The sequence below is a fragment of the Corythoichthys intestinalis genome, chromosome 8 (assembly GCF_030265065.1).
Source record: "Corythoichthys intestinalis isolate RoL2023-P3 chromosome 8, ASM3026506v1, whole genome shotgun sequence".
Taxonomy (NCBI): Eukaryota; Metazoa; Chordata; class Actinopteri; order Syngnathiformes; family Syngnathidae; genus Corythoichthys; species Corythoichthys intestinalis.
Window position 1 is genome coordinate 9,013,009 of NC_080402.1, and position 12,581 is coordinate 9,025,589.

Consider the following 12,581-nt stretch of genomic DNA (forward strand, 5'->3'; position numbering starts at 1 on the left):
ACATCCAATTGGTGTGCATGGCTGTCACCCCAGGAGGAAGCCTCTTCTAAAGACGGTACTAGAGCTGAAACGAATACTCGAGCAACTCGACTTTAAAAACCGATCAGAGTAATTTTATTCACCTCCAGGAATTGTTTAATTTTGACAGCTCTAAGCATCACGTTTTGCCCGGACTACTTTTAATGCGGCACAATGCGCTGACTTCACGTACGTAGAGGAAGCAGCAATAAAAAAAAAAAAAAAAAACTTACTGCAGCCGAAAGCCGCTACAAACTACGCTGATGTTACTAAAAACTACGACCGCATGACGCTACGGTGGTAGCAGGTAGCGTCTGATGCGTCTCATAGATATAGCATGTATGTAGAACTAGATGCAAAACGACAAACTTGGCGGCGTTAGTAAACAGCCACCATCTTAAAGCAGTATACTTCTCAGCGCTAATAAATAAGATTAACATTACGGTCACTCGTTCACGTAACGTTAGCCCTGCGGAGGGCTAGGTTTCTATTAATTATGAGCACTGTCGATGCGTGGCTAACGTGTCTTACATACAGGCTTTATTTAATCTCTGAAAACAGCGCTGTGGAGTGATGAGGGTGTAAAATAAAAACTTAATTATGCTAACTGTCAATTTTAGCTCAGTAGTCATTGCTGGATAAAACATCATGTGTAGCACTAGTCCCTAATGTGCTCCAGTACAGCAGGTACCATACATTTATTTTGAACACTGCAAAAACTCAAAATCCTATCAGGACTTACAGTTTAGACTAACTTAAAACTTAACTAGAACTTAAAAATAGCTTGACACAAATTGAAATTCAATTGAAACACGTGGGAAAAACACCTAACTTTTAAGTGATGTGTGTTATCAAGCGTAATTACATTTTTAGGTAAGAAATATATATATTTACTTTTAATAAGATCGAGAAGTTTTTTAAATGAAAGCAGTGAATTAGTCTTTTTTTATTCTAGTCACATCTGAGATGCAGTTGTTGGCTGTTTTCAACAATGTACAGTAGGGAGAACAAGTATTTGATACACTGTCAATGGGAAAACCCATTGGCAGTGTATCAAATACTTGTTCTCCCCACTGTATATCGAAAATATAGACACTGATTGACTGAAAATGGTTCAATATTACATGAAATGTCTTGTTTTAATAATAATAATAATACATTTTTGTCATGTATATTAATAATTTTTCTTTAGCTATAAAAAAATCATGTTTTATTCGATTAATCGATAGAATTTTCAGTCGATTACTCGATTACTAAAATATTCGATAGCTGCAGCCCTAGACGGTACAAAAGAAAGCCCGCAAACAGTTTGCTGAAGACATGTCAACAAAGCGCATGGATTACTGGAACCATGTCCTATGGTCTGATGAGACGGGTGGGCTTTCTTGTGTACAGTCTTCATAAGAGGCTTCCTCCTGGGGTGACAGTTTCTAGTTTTTGTTCCGTAATCGTCTTAACTCTCTTACGGCAACTCTTCCTCATTATCATGGATGGAAGCCCTCAAATTCCTCTTCATCACTACGATCACAATCACAAATATCTCTCATCTCCTTTTTGCACACTCCTGAGCACCCTCAAGGTCATGACATGGTTTATTGTGAAAGCCAAGATGGCCGCAATGTTGGTCTTTATTTCTTCCTTTGGCAAGTATTGTTCGTAAGTACTATTTGTTTAAAGTACAGTGCAATTTTTTATGTTGTACGAGATGCTGTATTTTTTGTATTAGACAATTGTAGCTTATTTTGTGCGTAACTTGTCTGTACAGTTAGCTTACATAGCTAATTGCTAAATTGTCTGCTTTTTCCATTTTACGACAGTTGTACCCGCATTTTTGGGCGATAATCTCGGTAAAAAAAATTGCGACCTATAAATTGTGAGTATATACGGTATGCTAATTACAAATTTCTTCCGAACTCTGGTCCCCCCCCCCCCCCCACCACCCTCACCCATCCTGGTCAGATGCTTAGGCACAGAGAATGGGAATCTAGTGTCCTTATAGACTGAGTTTAATATGCCACATGGGTCTTCGACCTCTGACATTGGCAAAAATGTTTAAAAAAAAAAAATAAAAAAATCACACAGCTTATGGGCGCAGCCATTTTGTGATGACAGTTATACCCACACATGTGTAACCGGTAATGATGATATAACAAGGGATAATTTGAGATACTCACATTTGATTGGCTAAATACCTAACCTCAGTGTTAAGTCCAGGTTCAAGCTAGTAAAAAATTGTTAAAAAAAAAAAAAAAAAAAAAAAAAAAAAAATCAGTATTACCTTGATGGTGCTGAGGTCCATGGGATGCTTGATGATGTCATGATAGTCATGAAGTCCAAGAGCTTTTGCATCAACGGGTAAGTGAAAGGGCCACGCGTATGCAAAATGCTTTTTGGAGAGCATCTCTTTGACAAGGAGGGAGCAGGAATTCAACAGATCCTGACGTTTTGGTGTCAACACGCCTCCCATCTCCAACCCGCCGACCAAGTTATGTTGAGAGTCCGGCTGCAACGGGTCTCGCTTCGGTTGCTTCATTGGGCGACTGCTCTCGCGTCGCGGTCGGGTCTCTGCCGATACGGGGGACGATTCGCTGAGCTGGTCATTGGCTGTGGGGGTTGTTGTGTCTGCTTTCCTCTTCTGGCTCTTCCTTTGCTGTTGGGATCACCATGAGTTAACTTATTTCATGTAATAATATTTTGTGTAGGTGAGAACGGGGTTGTGTTGTCACACTTTCTATAACTCGACTACTAGAGATCAGAATTGAACTCTTTACTGTCGTGTCACATCACTTTCAGGTAAAAGGAAATTACATTTTCAAAGGTTAATTAAAAATTATTACTTTACTATTCTTTTTATGGGCTTTTACACAATACATTTTGAATTATGTATTACCATAAGAAAAGTTATGAGAACAAAGCTACAATTTTGTTTTTTTTTTTACATTTTTTACATTCTCTGGTTAGCCAGTTGCTTGCTAGCTATTGCTTTTAACCAAAAACAAGTTGGGGTTGGTTGTCACGGTAACAACAGTTCAAAGGATTTTTATTTGTCACTGTACAGAGCACAGTGATTTTTTTCCCCAACAGCACAAAGTTGTGTACACTGCATAAATAGAAGTGAAAAGATAAAAAAATATTTTGAGGCAGTAAAACACAACATTGTTGCATACTTGGCAAGATAGTGCTGAACCTAATTCTGTTCTGTGTTTTAGATCGTGAGTAGAAATGAGAAATGTTGATGTTCAGTTCTGAAATAAATTAAATTATGAGGTGAAGTGAATATTGTAAACCTGTTGTAATTTAATAGTCTGGTTATATCATTGTTAATGTTCTACTTTTATTAATCCTTTTATACACAAATTAATTCATTAGCTGCCATTGACAGTGCTAGACATCCAATCCGTTTTGACTGGGAGGGATTACTGACGTCTTGCGCAGTCAATGGCACTGACAGATGAGCATTCAATGGCATGTTAAATACTATGGGGGAAAAAAACCTCGTTTTGAGTGTTATTTGGTGCCGAAAACTAGAGTTTTTTTTGTTTTTTTAAAAATCATTTAAATTTATTTTGCATTTATTAACACTATTAATACATTAGTGTATTCATAGTTATATAAAATAAAATAAATACAAGAATAATAATAATTAAAGCAACAACAGGTAACTTTTCAACCTTTATAAAATATTTTCATAACATTTGTGATGATTCGTCGACTGACAACTAGTTGAATGACATGTATCACTTTCACCGGAACTAATTAACTTTGAGTAGGGTTGCAGGAACTCTGCCACACAAGAAAAACTACAAATGTGCTGACTGCTTTACAGCATACGTCACGTCCCCTACCCCCTTACCCCATTCATTATAAAGTCGATGCGAACGCTTTCGTGCGAGATCTGCAAAGATGGCAGCGGTACAAAAGAGACAAAACGTTTTGTCCGAGGAGGAAAGAAAAAAAAAAGATGCTCCAGAAAAAAACCATTGGCCCGGCTTTCACTCGCTGACCTGACACCCCCTGCCCCCCAACTAAACTCGTCAGCATTGACGAGTTCAGGTGGGGTAGGGGGGTTTTAGCCACAAGGTTTGCTAACCGTCATATGCTATTGTTTCGCCACAACTGGATTCATTACCGTATTATTACTAATTAATTCAGGCGTTCGTTACATCTAGATTGGATGACTGTAACTCCTTACTTGCAGCTTGTCCTAAAAGTTCCCTAAAAGGTCTTCAGCTAGTCCTGAACGCAGAAGCAAGACTTTTAACAGGAACTAATAGAAGAGAGCACATCACCCCTGTGCTCCAAGCCCTTCACTGGCTTCCAGTCGACTTTAGAATTACATTTAAAATCCTCCTTCTTACATTTAAGACCATGAATGGTTTGGGGCCATCTTATCCCACAGATGCTCTGGTTCCATACCACCCCAACAGAACACTTCGTTCTCAGAATGCAGGTCTACTGGTAGTTCCCAGGGTCTCTAAAAGTACAGTAGGAGCTAAAGTCTTTAGTTACCAAGCTCCTGCCTTATGGAATCAGCCTCCATCTAATATTAGGCCAACACAGTCTGTACATTTGAGATTGGACTAAAAATGTTCCTATTTGACAAAGCTTATGGTCGGGCTAGTTGAAAACAGACTAGACTCACAGTTCAGTCTAAAGGCCTAGGAGCTATAATGCTGGGGTAAGTACAGCCACCGAGTCCTATCCCCTGTTTTTCAATCTACTTACCCCTTGTTCTTACTTTATTTCTCTTTTCTAATTCTAATATCTAGTTGACTAGTCTTTTCATCACTCGTCACCCGGTGTCCCCTTTCCCCCCTCATCCTGACCCCTGGATGGATGGACGTCCTCGCTGCCCCCCCCCCCCCCCCGTCTCATCTGGCTAGATGGACCTTCTCATGTTCCGTTACTCCACTACATCTCTACAAACTTGAACTCCTTCTGCTACTACCCATCATCAGTCCTGGTTCATCTATAGCCTGTCCGTCCTAGGAGTGGATCTCTCCTGATTGTGGTTCTCCCCAAGGTTTCTCTTTTTTCCTATGTTTTTTTTTTTTTTTTTTTTTTTTTTTTTTTTTTTTTTTTTTTGAGTTTTTCCTTGCTGCCAGTGACGGTCGAAGGATGGGGGGTGCCCAGTCATGGACTCATCTCATTCATCTACTGTATCTGACTGAAATGACTCTGTAAAGCCCTCTGAGACAAACCTGTTGTGATATAGGGCTATACAAATAAAATTGAATTAAATTGAATTACTATTCATCCTTCACACAGCTGCTGGAAACAGAAATGTCATTTAATGCATCTGCAGGTGACCAGGAGATCACGATTTTATGATACTTTGCAGGTGTGCACTGGTCCTAATGGGAAACGCAGTCTTTTTTAAGGCAAAACAGTACCACTTTTGTCCACCGGCATTGTTACTATCAACCAAAACTGAAAAGGTACCTAGTGTTGCTTTTATATATTTAATTATGTTGTTATTATTAAATAAAATCCAATATAAATAGGTGCCAATCAACATTAACGTGTTTGACCACCAACCCCACAATGGGAATGATTGTCAGAAAGTGTCAAAAGGATGTCTAATAGAATGCTAGATGTAAAGCTTTCCTGTAATAATGACTAGACATTCACATGTGCTCTGACCTTGATGACAGCAGGGGCGCTCTGGAGCATCGGGCTTGGGTGGAGGCCTGAATGCGTAACGGCCGGAGGGGCCACAGTGGTCATGCCTGTGGGTAGGATCCCTGCGGTTGAAAGTGGGTACGAAGGTCCGAGGTGGGGAGCGTGGGCTGTAGGTGTCGGAGGCACGCGTGGGGGCTGGGCCAGCGCAGGTGGCGTTGACGACGCATGGGTTTGCGCCAGGGCGGAAGGGGACGAAAAGCCCCGCGTGTGAGGGGTGTTGGAGGGGGAAGGGGACGATATGTCTTGACTTGATTCGGACATGCTGATCAGAGCTGAAATCAAACACGCAAACGAGTCAAAACGAGACGATTCGAGTTAGAATTTGTGTCCGGCTACGATCGTACCAGGCTCTCGTTTAATGCCGCGGCGTCCCTTGGTGACCACGGCGATCTCAGTCTCTTCCTGTGGCATCTGTGTGAGCTTCTGGAGGAAAAGCTTCTCCAAAGCCTTTGCCATCAACACAATGTCATCGCTGGGCTGCGTGATGGAATTTGCTGGTTGTTACATTTATCATAAATGTGACTACTACCACTGTTCTCAGCTACTGACCTTGTTGTACATGTAGCAATTGGTGAACATGGTATTGAAGTCTTGAATACACTCCTGGGCGTTTTTGTAATAGTGGGTTTCTAGTCGCTTTTTTATGGTGCCCATGTCCATTGGTGTTTTAATTATCTTATAGTAGTCCTACAAAAATGGTAGAAAAGGAAAAGACTTTAAAGGCTATCCCAGCTAGTGCCGTCAAAATTAAAGGTCAAGTTGCGGGTTCAATCCCTTGCCCTGCACTGTAAAAAACATAAAACTTCAATTTTAGTAATGCTAACTAAAGATTTTAAATTACCACATGTACAGGAAGTCCTTAGGTTGCGATGTCCTCGACTTTACGACGCCCGTGCCTCATTCACCATTAAGTCCCTTGAACCATACTTTCTGCTTTATTAGTGCCTGTTTTCATATTACGTTCTCAAAGAAGGAAGCTGGGTCTTTGCAATTACCATGGAAACGAAGCTTAACATCATAAGACATCATAAAAAGAGAAGCATAGCATCTCATTTTTTCATTTTAATGTATTGTAGCATCTACAAGGACAACGGCAACTTTGTTAACGTTAGCGTCAATGAAAACAGGGAACACGACTACTGAAAACAGGGAACCCGACTACTGTAAGCCGTAGCCAACAAAACCGAAACCAGGACGGCCTTCGCCAGCCCCACCCTATCTACCCCCCTAGTCAGGGAAAGCATTTAAAACACTCCACACATCAACATTGCATGAATACATACAACCCTATTCAGTATTTTAGTTTTCCATACAGAGTATTTTGACACACATTTAAACTTTAAAAGCGAAATCCGACTTAAGCGGGAATTCAACTTACGTCGCCAACATAGGAACAGAAATTGGTCAAAACTCGAGGATTCCTTGTATATAAGTGTACATGCCCTTTCCGACATAGTGAAATTTCCAATGACGTTACATATAGCCACTGTGTGGTAATTGTTTTGCGGCCGCTAGATGGCCTCATTACGCTCTTTCCTTTGTGAGTGAATTCAGTCAAATTACTCTGGTAGTCCCCGGGTTACAAACGAGTTCCATTCCTATGCTGGCGAAGGAACCCGAATTTCCGCTTAAATTGGAATTAACCCTTTAAGTACCCCTTAATACCCCCCAAACCTCAAAATAACTATCAAAAAACATGTATTATACATCATTGTACTGTCCTCGCCAAGACGTTGGAGCTAAATCCTTGCTAGACAGCTAGCTAAGCTTTAATCTTTCCCCTCTCTCTTTCACTCGGCTGTATGACTTCTTCGTGTGTGCACGTGCGCTCTTCTTTGTGTGCGCAAATACGTTCTTCGTGTGTACATGCGCTCTGACTTGCGTCTGGAAGTACGACCTGCTCTACGCTTCCTGTGTCAAAATAGAAGCATGCATCACAGAACAAAAGTCAACATTATAAACGAATACACATTTCACCGAAGGGCAGACCAGTCATATTAATAAAGTAAAAAATAAGACATTGTGAGGTACAATAAGGTACTGCTTACGCGACAAAAAAAAACAAACAAACAACTGGAGACAATGGCGAACGAAACTCCGGCGTCGTAAAGTCAATATCATGTAAATCCGGTACATTGCAACCTGGGGATTACCTGTACCTGTGCCGTGAATGTACACATTTGGCTCATAATCAAACTGTTCCCAAAAAGAAAGATTTACACCTCCAATATAGTTCAGTAGTTCTCTTCTCCAGAAAATTAATTCATTTCCTCAAACCTTGTGATGAATCGCTTTTGATTTCCTTTTTGTTAAGCAAAATGTTGCATTTTAATCAGAGGTAAATTAAGTTATAATTTGGAAAGAAAAGTTAATTGTTCAATTATTTTTTTAAGAGAACGACAGCGTTTGTAGTTTAAAAAAGCAGTCCTGTTTTACGCGTACTCAATATTTCACAATAAAACTCGATTTATTGAAATATTAAGGGTGCATGCTGTTGTTTACAAAAAGATTTTAAAAAAAAGATCCACTAGTCGGGCTTTACAAAAAATTATAAAACATAAATGCAGGTAACTTTATACACACAGCAACAAAAGTATTCTTATTATTAGGGATGTCCAGATCGGCGGGCGTCCGATCACGTCATTTTCAAAGTATCGGAATCGGCAAAAAAATATCGGCCATGCCTTTTTTTAATATATATATATATATATATATATATATATATATATATATATTTTTTTTAATTAAATCGTTTTCTAATTGTATTTAACGTTACAAACATAATATATTTAGATTACGCTTAAGGTAGGGTTATCAAATTTATCCCGATAATGGCGGTAATTAATTTTTTAAAAACTATCACATTAAAATATTTAACGCAATTAGTGCATGCGCTGCACGACCCCCCCACGCATTGTCGCGCTCAATCTGTAATGGCGCCGTTTTACCTATATAGAGAGATTAAAGACAGTGTAAAATGAGTAGAGTGAATTTTGGCAGCCTTTGGAGCCTTTTTTTAATTGGCTAAAGCCTTACAGTCCCTCTCCCTACGATTAGAGGTTGGTTCCACTTCCCATCATGCATTTGGGCGTGGCTACAGTATCATTTACTGAAAGCTCAACAAATACACTAGGTGGCAATATTTAGTCACAAAATACAAAGTCACAAGTCTTTTTATCTGTGGATCCCTCTCACAGAAAGAATGTTAATAATGTAAATGCCATCTTGAGGATTTATTGTCATTATAAACAAATACAATATTTATGTACTGTATGTAGAATGTCCGAGTTTTATTCATTTTTTTCTTAATGCATTGCCAAAATGTATATGATCGGGAAAAATTATCAGGAATGATTGGAATTGAATCGGGAGCAAAAAAAAAAAAAAAGCTAAGAAATATCGGGATTGGCAGATACTCAAACTAAAACGATCGGGATCGGATTGGGAGCAAAAAAACATGATCGGAACAACCCTACTTATTATACAACGGCACCCGAGACTACAAATTAATTGAAAAACATTTGAAATCCAAAACTGCTTAAAAACATCATCCATTATTTTTTTATTCCCCCCCCCCACTCATGATGACACAGAAGAGTCGCAGTGATGTCAAAAAGCAAGGAAAAGTATGATGTCGACCATTAACCTGAAACGATGTGGGACACCTGCGCGCACGCCTCTGTCCTTGTTCCCTAGTAATATATGGCTATAGCCATATTTTTGTTTTACATTACATAGCTTTTTACATTTCTATGTTAAAAAGCATTATGCTTAAAATCCTTCAGCAATACTCCACTCCATTGGGTAAGTACATTCATACTTTTTTTTACAAGGTAGTTAACTTTGAATTACACTTAAAATATTAAAGTGCATGTGACACGAAAAAGCATGTTTATTTCATAATACACGCGGTATTTTATGCTCCTGAATAATATGGACCGCTTGGATGTGTGTGGAAGCGATCGCTATATTTATTTAGTTTTTTGAATCCCGCGCCATGAAAACGAGTGACTTCCGGCTTCGGTCTTGCATTGAGGAGGAAGGCGCTGTGACGTGTACGGGAGAAGGACTCCTCTTCACTATACAGCCTACTGTTGTGTATGAGGACTAAGGATTCAGCTGATTTTGCGGATTAATACGTTTATTTTTCGCATCACGCCAGCCAAACGGCTGCAGAAAAATCTTTTTGGAGTTTCAAAAGGTTCCCATTCACCGTGGATATTGGCCAAGCCCTACTACTGTGGGACCATTGGACTTACGAGGAAGTGAGTAAACATCTTGTTTTGTATTATGTCAAATATAAATACAGCGATTACAAAGTAGACACTACAAACTTTCTTTAAATAAAGGACTACTTACGTTTGATCATTGATAGGCATGTAAAAAGTTCTCCTCGTGCACATTAGCTGCACGTTAGCTGCACAACAGCTGCAGCCGCCCTCCTCCGGGGAACAAACTGTAAATTGCTCTCTGCCGGCGGTTTGCCGATCCGCAAAGACAATCGACAACCCAGTCGTCATGTCAAATAATCCGGGCTAGTTATGTGTGATTTTCCGCTTCGAAGACTTTGAAATATCACTCGGTTCGGGTTAGCATGTCGGCTAGCTGTCACGCCTCTTGGTTTGTTTACATTCTCCGAAGCCGGGGAAGGGAAATTACATATGTCCGATTTAGGTGTCATAAAATATCGTTCGGGAGGTGCGACAGTAAAGGTGAAGTGGACAGTTTTGACCATTATGGAGTAATTTTGCCATGTCGTCCTGAATAAGTGCATTTTTATTATTTCATATTCCATTTAGCGCAAGACTGTTATTTGTAATGGCCATGCCATTTAATTAGAAATTGGGGAAAATACTTGGATAAAAAGAATATCCTGTAAAAATGTTGAAGTAAAGAGACAGAAACAATATTTTGCAGCTCTCTTTGTCGCGTTTTCCTCGTGAATAGTTCCCCCTCGACGGGCTGACTGGTCCTTCTCAAGCCATTTATTTAGCTATTGGGGAAAATACTTGGATAAAAAGAATATCCTGTAAAAATATTGGAGTAGAGAGACTGAAACAATGACATTTTGCGGCTCTCTTCGTCACGTTTTCCTCGTTCTGAATAATTCCCCCTCAATGGGCTGAATAGTAAAACCGATGAACTCAGTCTCCCGCAGACGTCATCCACCTGTTGGGGACGCTCGAGCCCTATAACGGTAGGCGTGGCTAACCGGCAGATTAAAAGACTAATTTCTCGTCAACTGCGCTTTGCTAAATTGTTGTATATAGTCGAATCGTCTCAAAATATGATTGTAATTCACATAATAATGCTATTTAAGACTTTATTTTCCTGTCGTATGCTCTTTAAACCTCAAACTGACTGGAAACTTATTGACAGATAAAAATATCCAATCCATTTTGACTGAGAGGGGCTGGGCCGCAGTGTAAACGCAAAACTTACCGGTAATTTGAGTTTGATGACATCTACAGGAGCATGAAACGGCCATGCGAACTGGTGTTTCCATAATGTCTTTAGTACTACTTTGAGCAAGTACTGAAAAGAGAAAACAAGCAGTTATAGACACCACAATAAAGTACAAGAATAAAACAGAGCGAGCAGTCCCTCTCGCGCACCTGCAGCTGGTTGGTCTGCCGTTTGGGTCTGGTGGAATTCCCAAGTTCTGGGGGCGCGGGGTTGAGGAGGTGAGGTTGCGGGGCCGAAGGAGGGTTGTGGCTGCTGCCTGGCTCCAGTCCGTCCCCCATCACAGTGGTGGTTTGCAGAGGCCGAGCAGTCAGTTTTGGCGGATTGGCCCGAGCGGGGGCAGGAGGCACCGGAGGGATCCCCCTCAGGCCATTCCACTCCTTGCTTGACTCTCTGTTCAATGACAGTTTCGGGGTTAAAGTGGTCTATCAGCAGCAGTTAAATTAGAGACAATTGGTTGTTTAACGGCAACGCGAACACTTGCACAGCCAGTTCCAACATTTTAACCACAAATACACTGTTTGAAATGTGATTGGTCTTAACAACACATTTAAAATCTTGCCAAATGTGACAGAACTCTTTTTATTTTTAGTCATTACTAAACTTAACCCCATAAAGTCCACGTGAAAAAGTATTTGCTCCCTTCTTGATTTCTGTGGGGTTTTCTTTAATATTCATCACACACACCAAAGTTTTATATTATCAAACCAATTTTCAATATCACATATAGACAACCCAAGAATCATTTCATTTATCAAGGGGAAAAAAACTACGCTATCTGGTTCTATGTGAAAAAGTAATTGCCTCCCCCCATATGAAATCACAAAGTAACTTACTAACCACAATTTTGGCAAAGCAAAGTTGGGTTTCGCTGGCCACACCCAAACCTGATTGCCACCACATTTGTTGAATAACTTAAATAGCAAATATCAGACAATGTGAAGTAGGCTACAAGGCCTCTAGAACACATGCCACAATCCCGAAAAATTAAGAAATAAGGAAAAAAGTTACCGAGATTAATCAGACTGGAAAAGGTTACAAAGCAGTTTCCATGATTGTGTAGCTCCAGAGAACCACTGTCAGAGCCATTATCAACAACTGGAGACAACTGGCAACCGTAGCTAACACTCCCAGGAATGGTCGACAAACTAAGATTACGTCGAGATTGTGATGACAACTCATCCTTGAGGTCACAAACAACATCCAATGAACTGCAGGCACCAAGTTAATGGGGACCAGAACCCGTCGGATAAGTGAAAAACCGCTAAGTAGCACCCAGAATTCAGATTTAGCATTGGAAAAAGATAAATATGACATGTTTGATTAAAAAATAAATAAATAAAATAAAAAATTATGAATATATATATTTTAATAATTTTTTTAAAGCACTTCAAATGTAATACCATAATTTTTGGACT

At 39.8% G+C, this 12,581-nt stretch overlaps 1 protein-coding gene across 5 annotated transcripts in view; it reads right to left on the reverse strand.

Moving 5' to 3' along the window:
- LOC130920109 (bromodomain-containing protein 4-like) overlaps nucleotides 1-12,581 on the reverse strand; it is a 41,554-nt gene that overhangs the window by 23,847 nt on the left and 5,126 nt on the right. For 4 of the 5 annotated variants that reach the window (XM_057843018.1, XM_057843019.1, XM_057843016.1 and 1 more), the window contains exons 3-8: nucleotides 11,316-11,556; nucleotides 11,143-11,235; nucleotides 6,250-6,387; nucleotides 6,045-6,177; nucleotides 5,662-5,972; nucleotides 2,297-2,668 (exon numbers count right to left, since the gene is read on the reverse strand). In XM_057843018.1, coding sequence (XP_057699001.1) covers nucleotides 2,297-2,668; nucleotides 5,662-5,972; nucleotides 6,045-6,177; nucleotides 6,250-6,387; nucleotides 11,143-11,235; nucleotides 11,316-11,444 — 1,176 coding nt within the window. In that variant the 5' untranslated portion in view covers nucleotides 11,445-11,556. The remainder of the gene's footprint in view (nucleotides 1-2,296; nucleotides 2,669-5,661; nucleotides 5,973-6,044; nucleotides 6,178-6,249; nucleotides 6,388-11,142; nucleotides 11,236-11,315; nucleotides 11,557-12,581) is intronic. The other variant, XM_057843017.1, reaches the window with a different exon arrangement.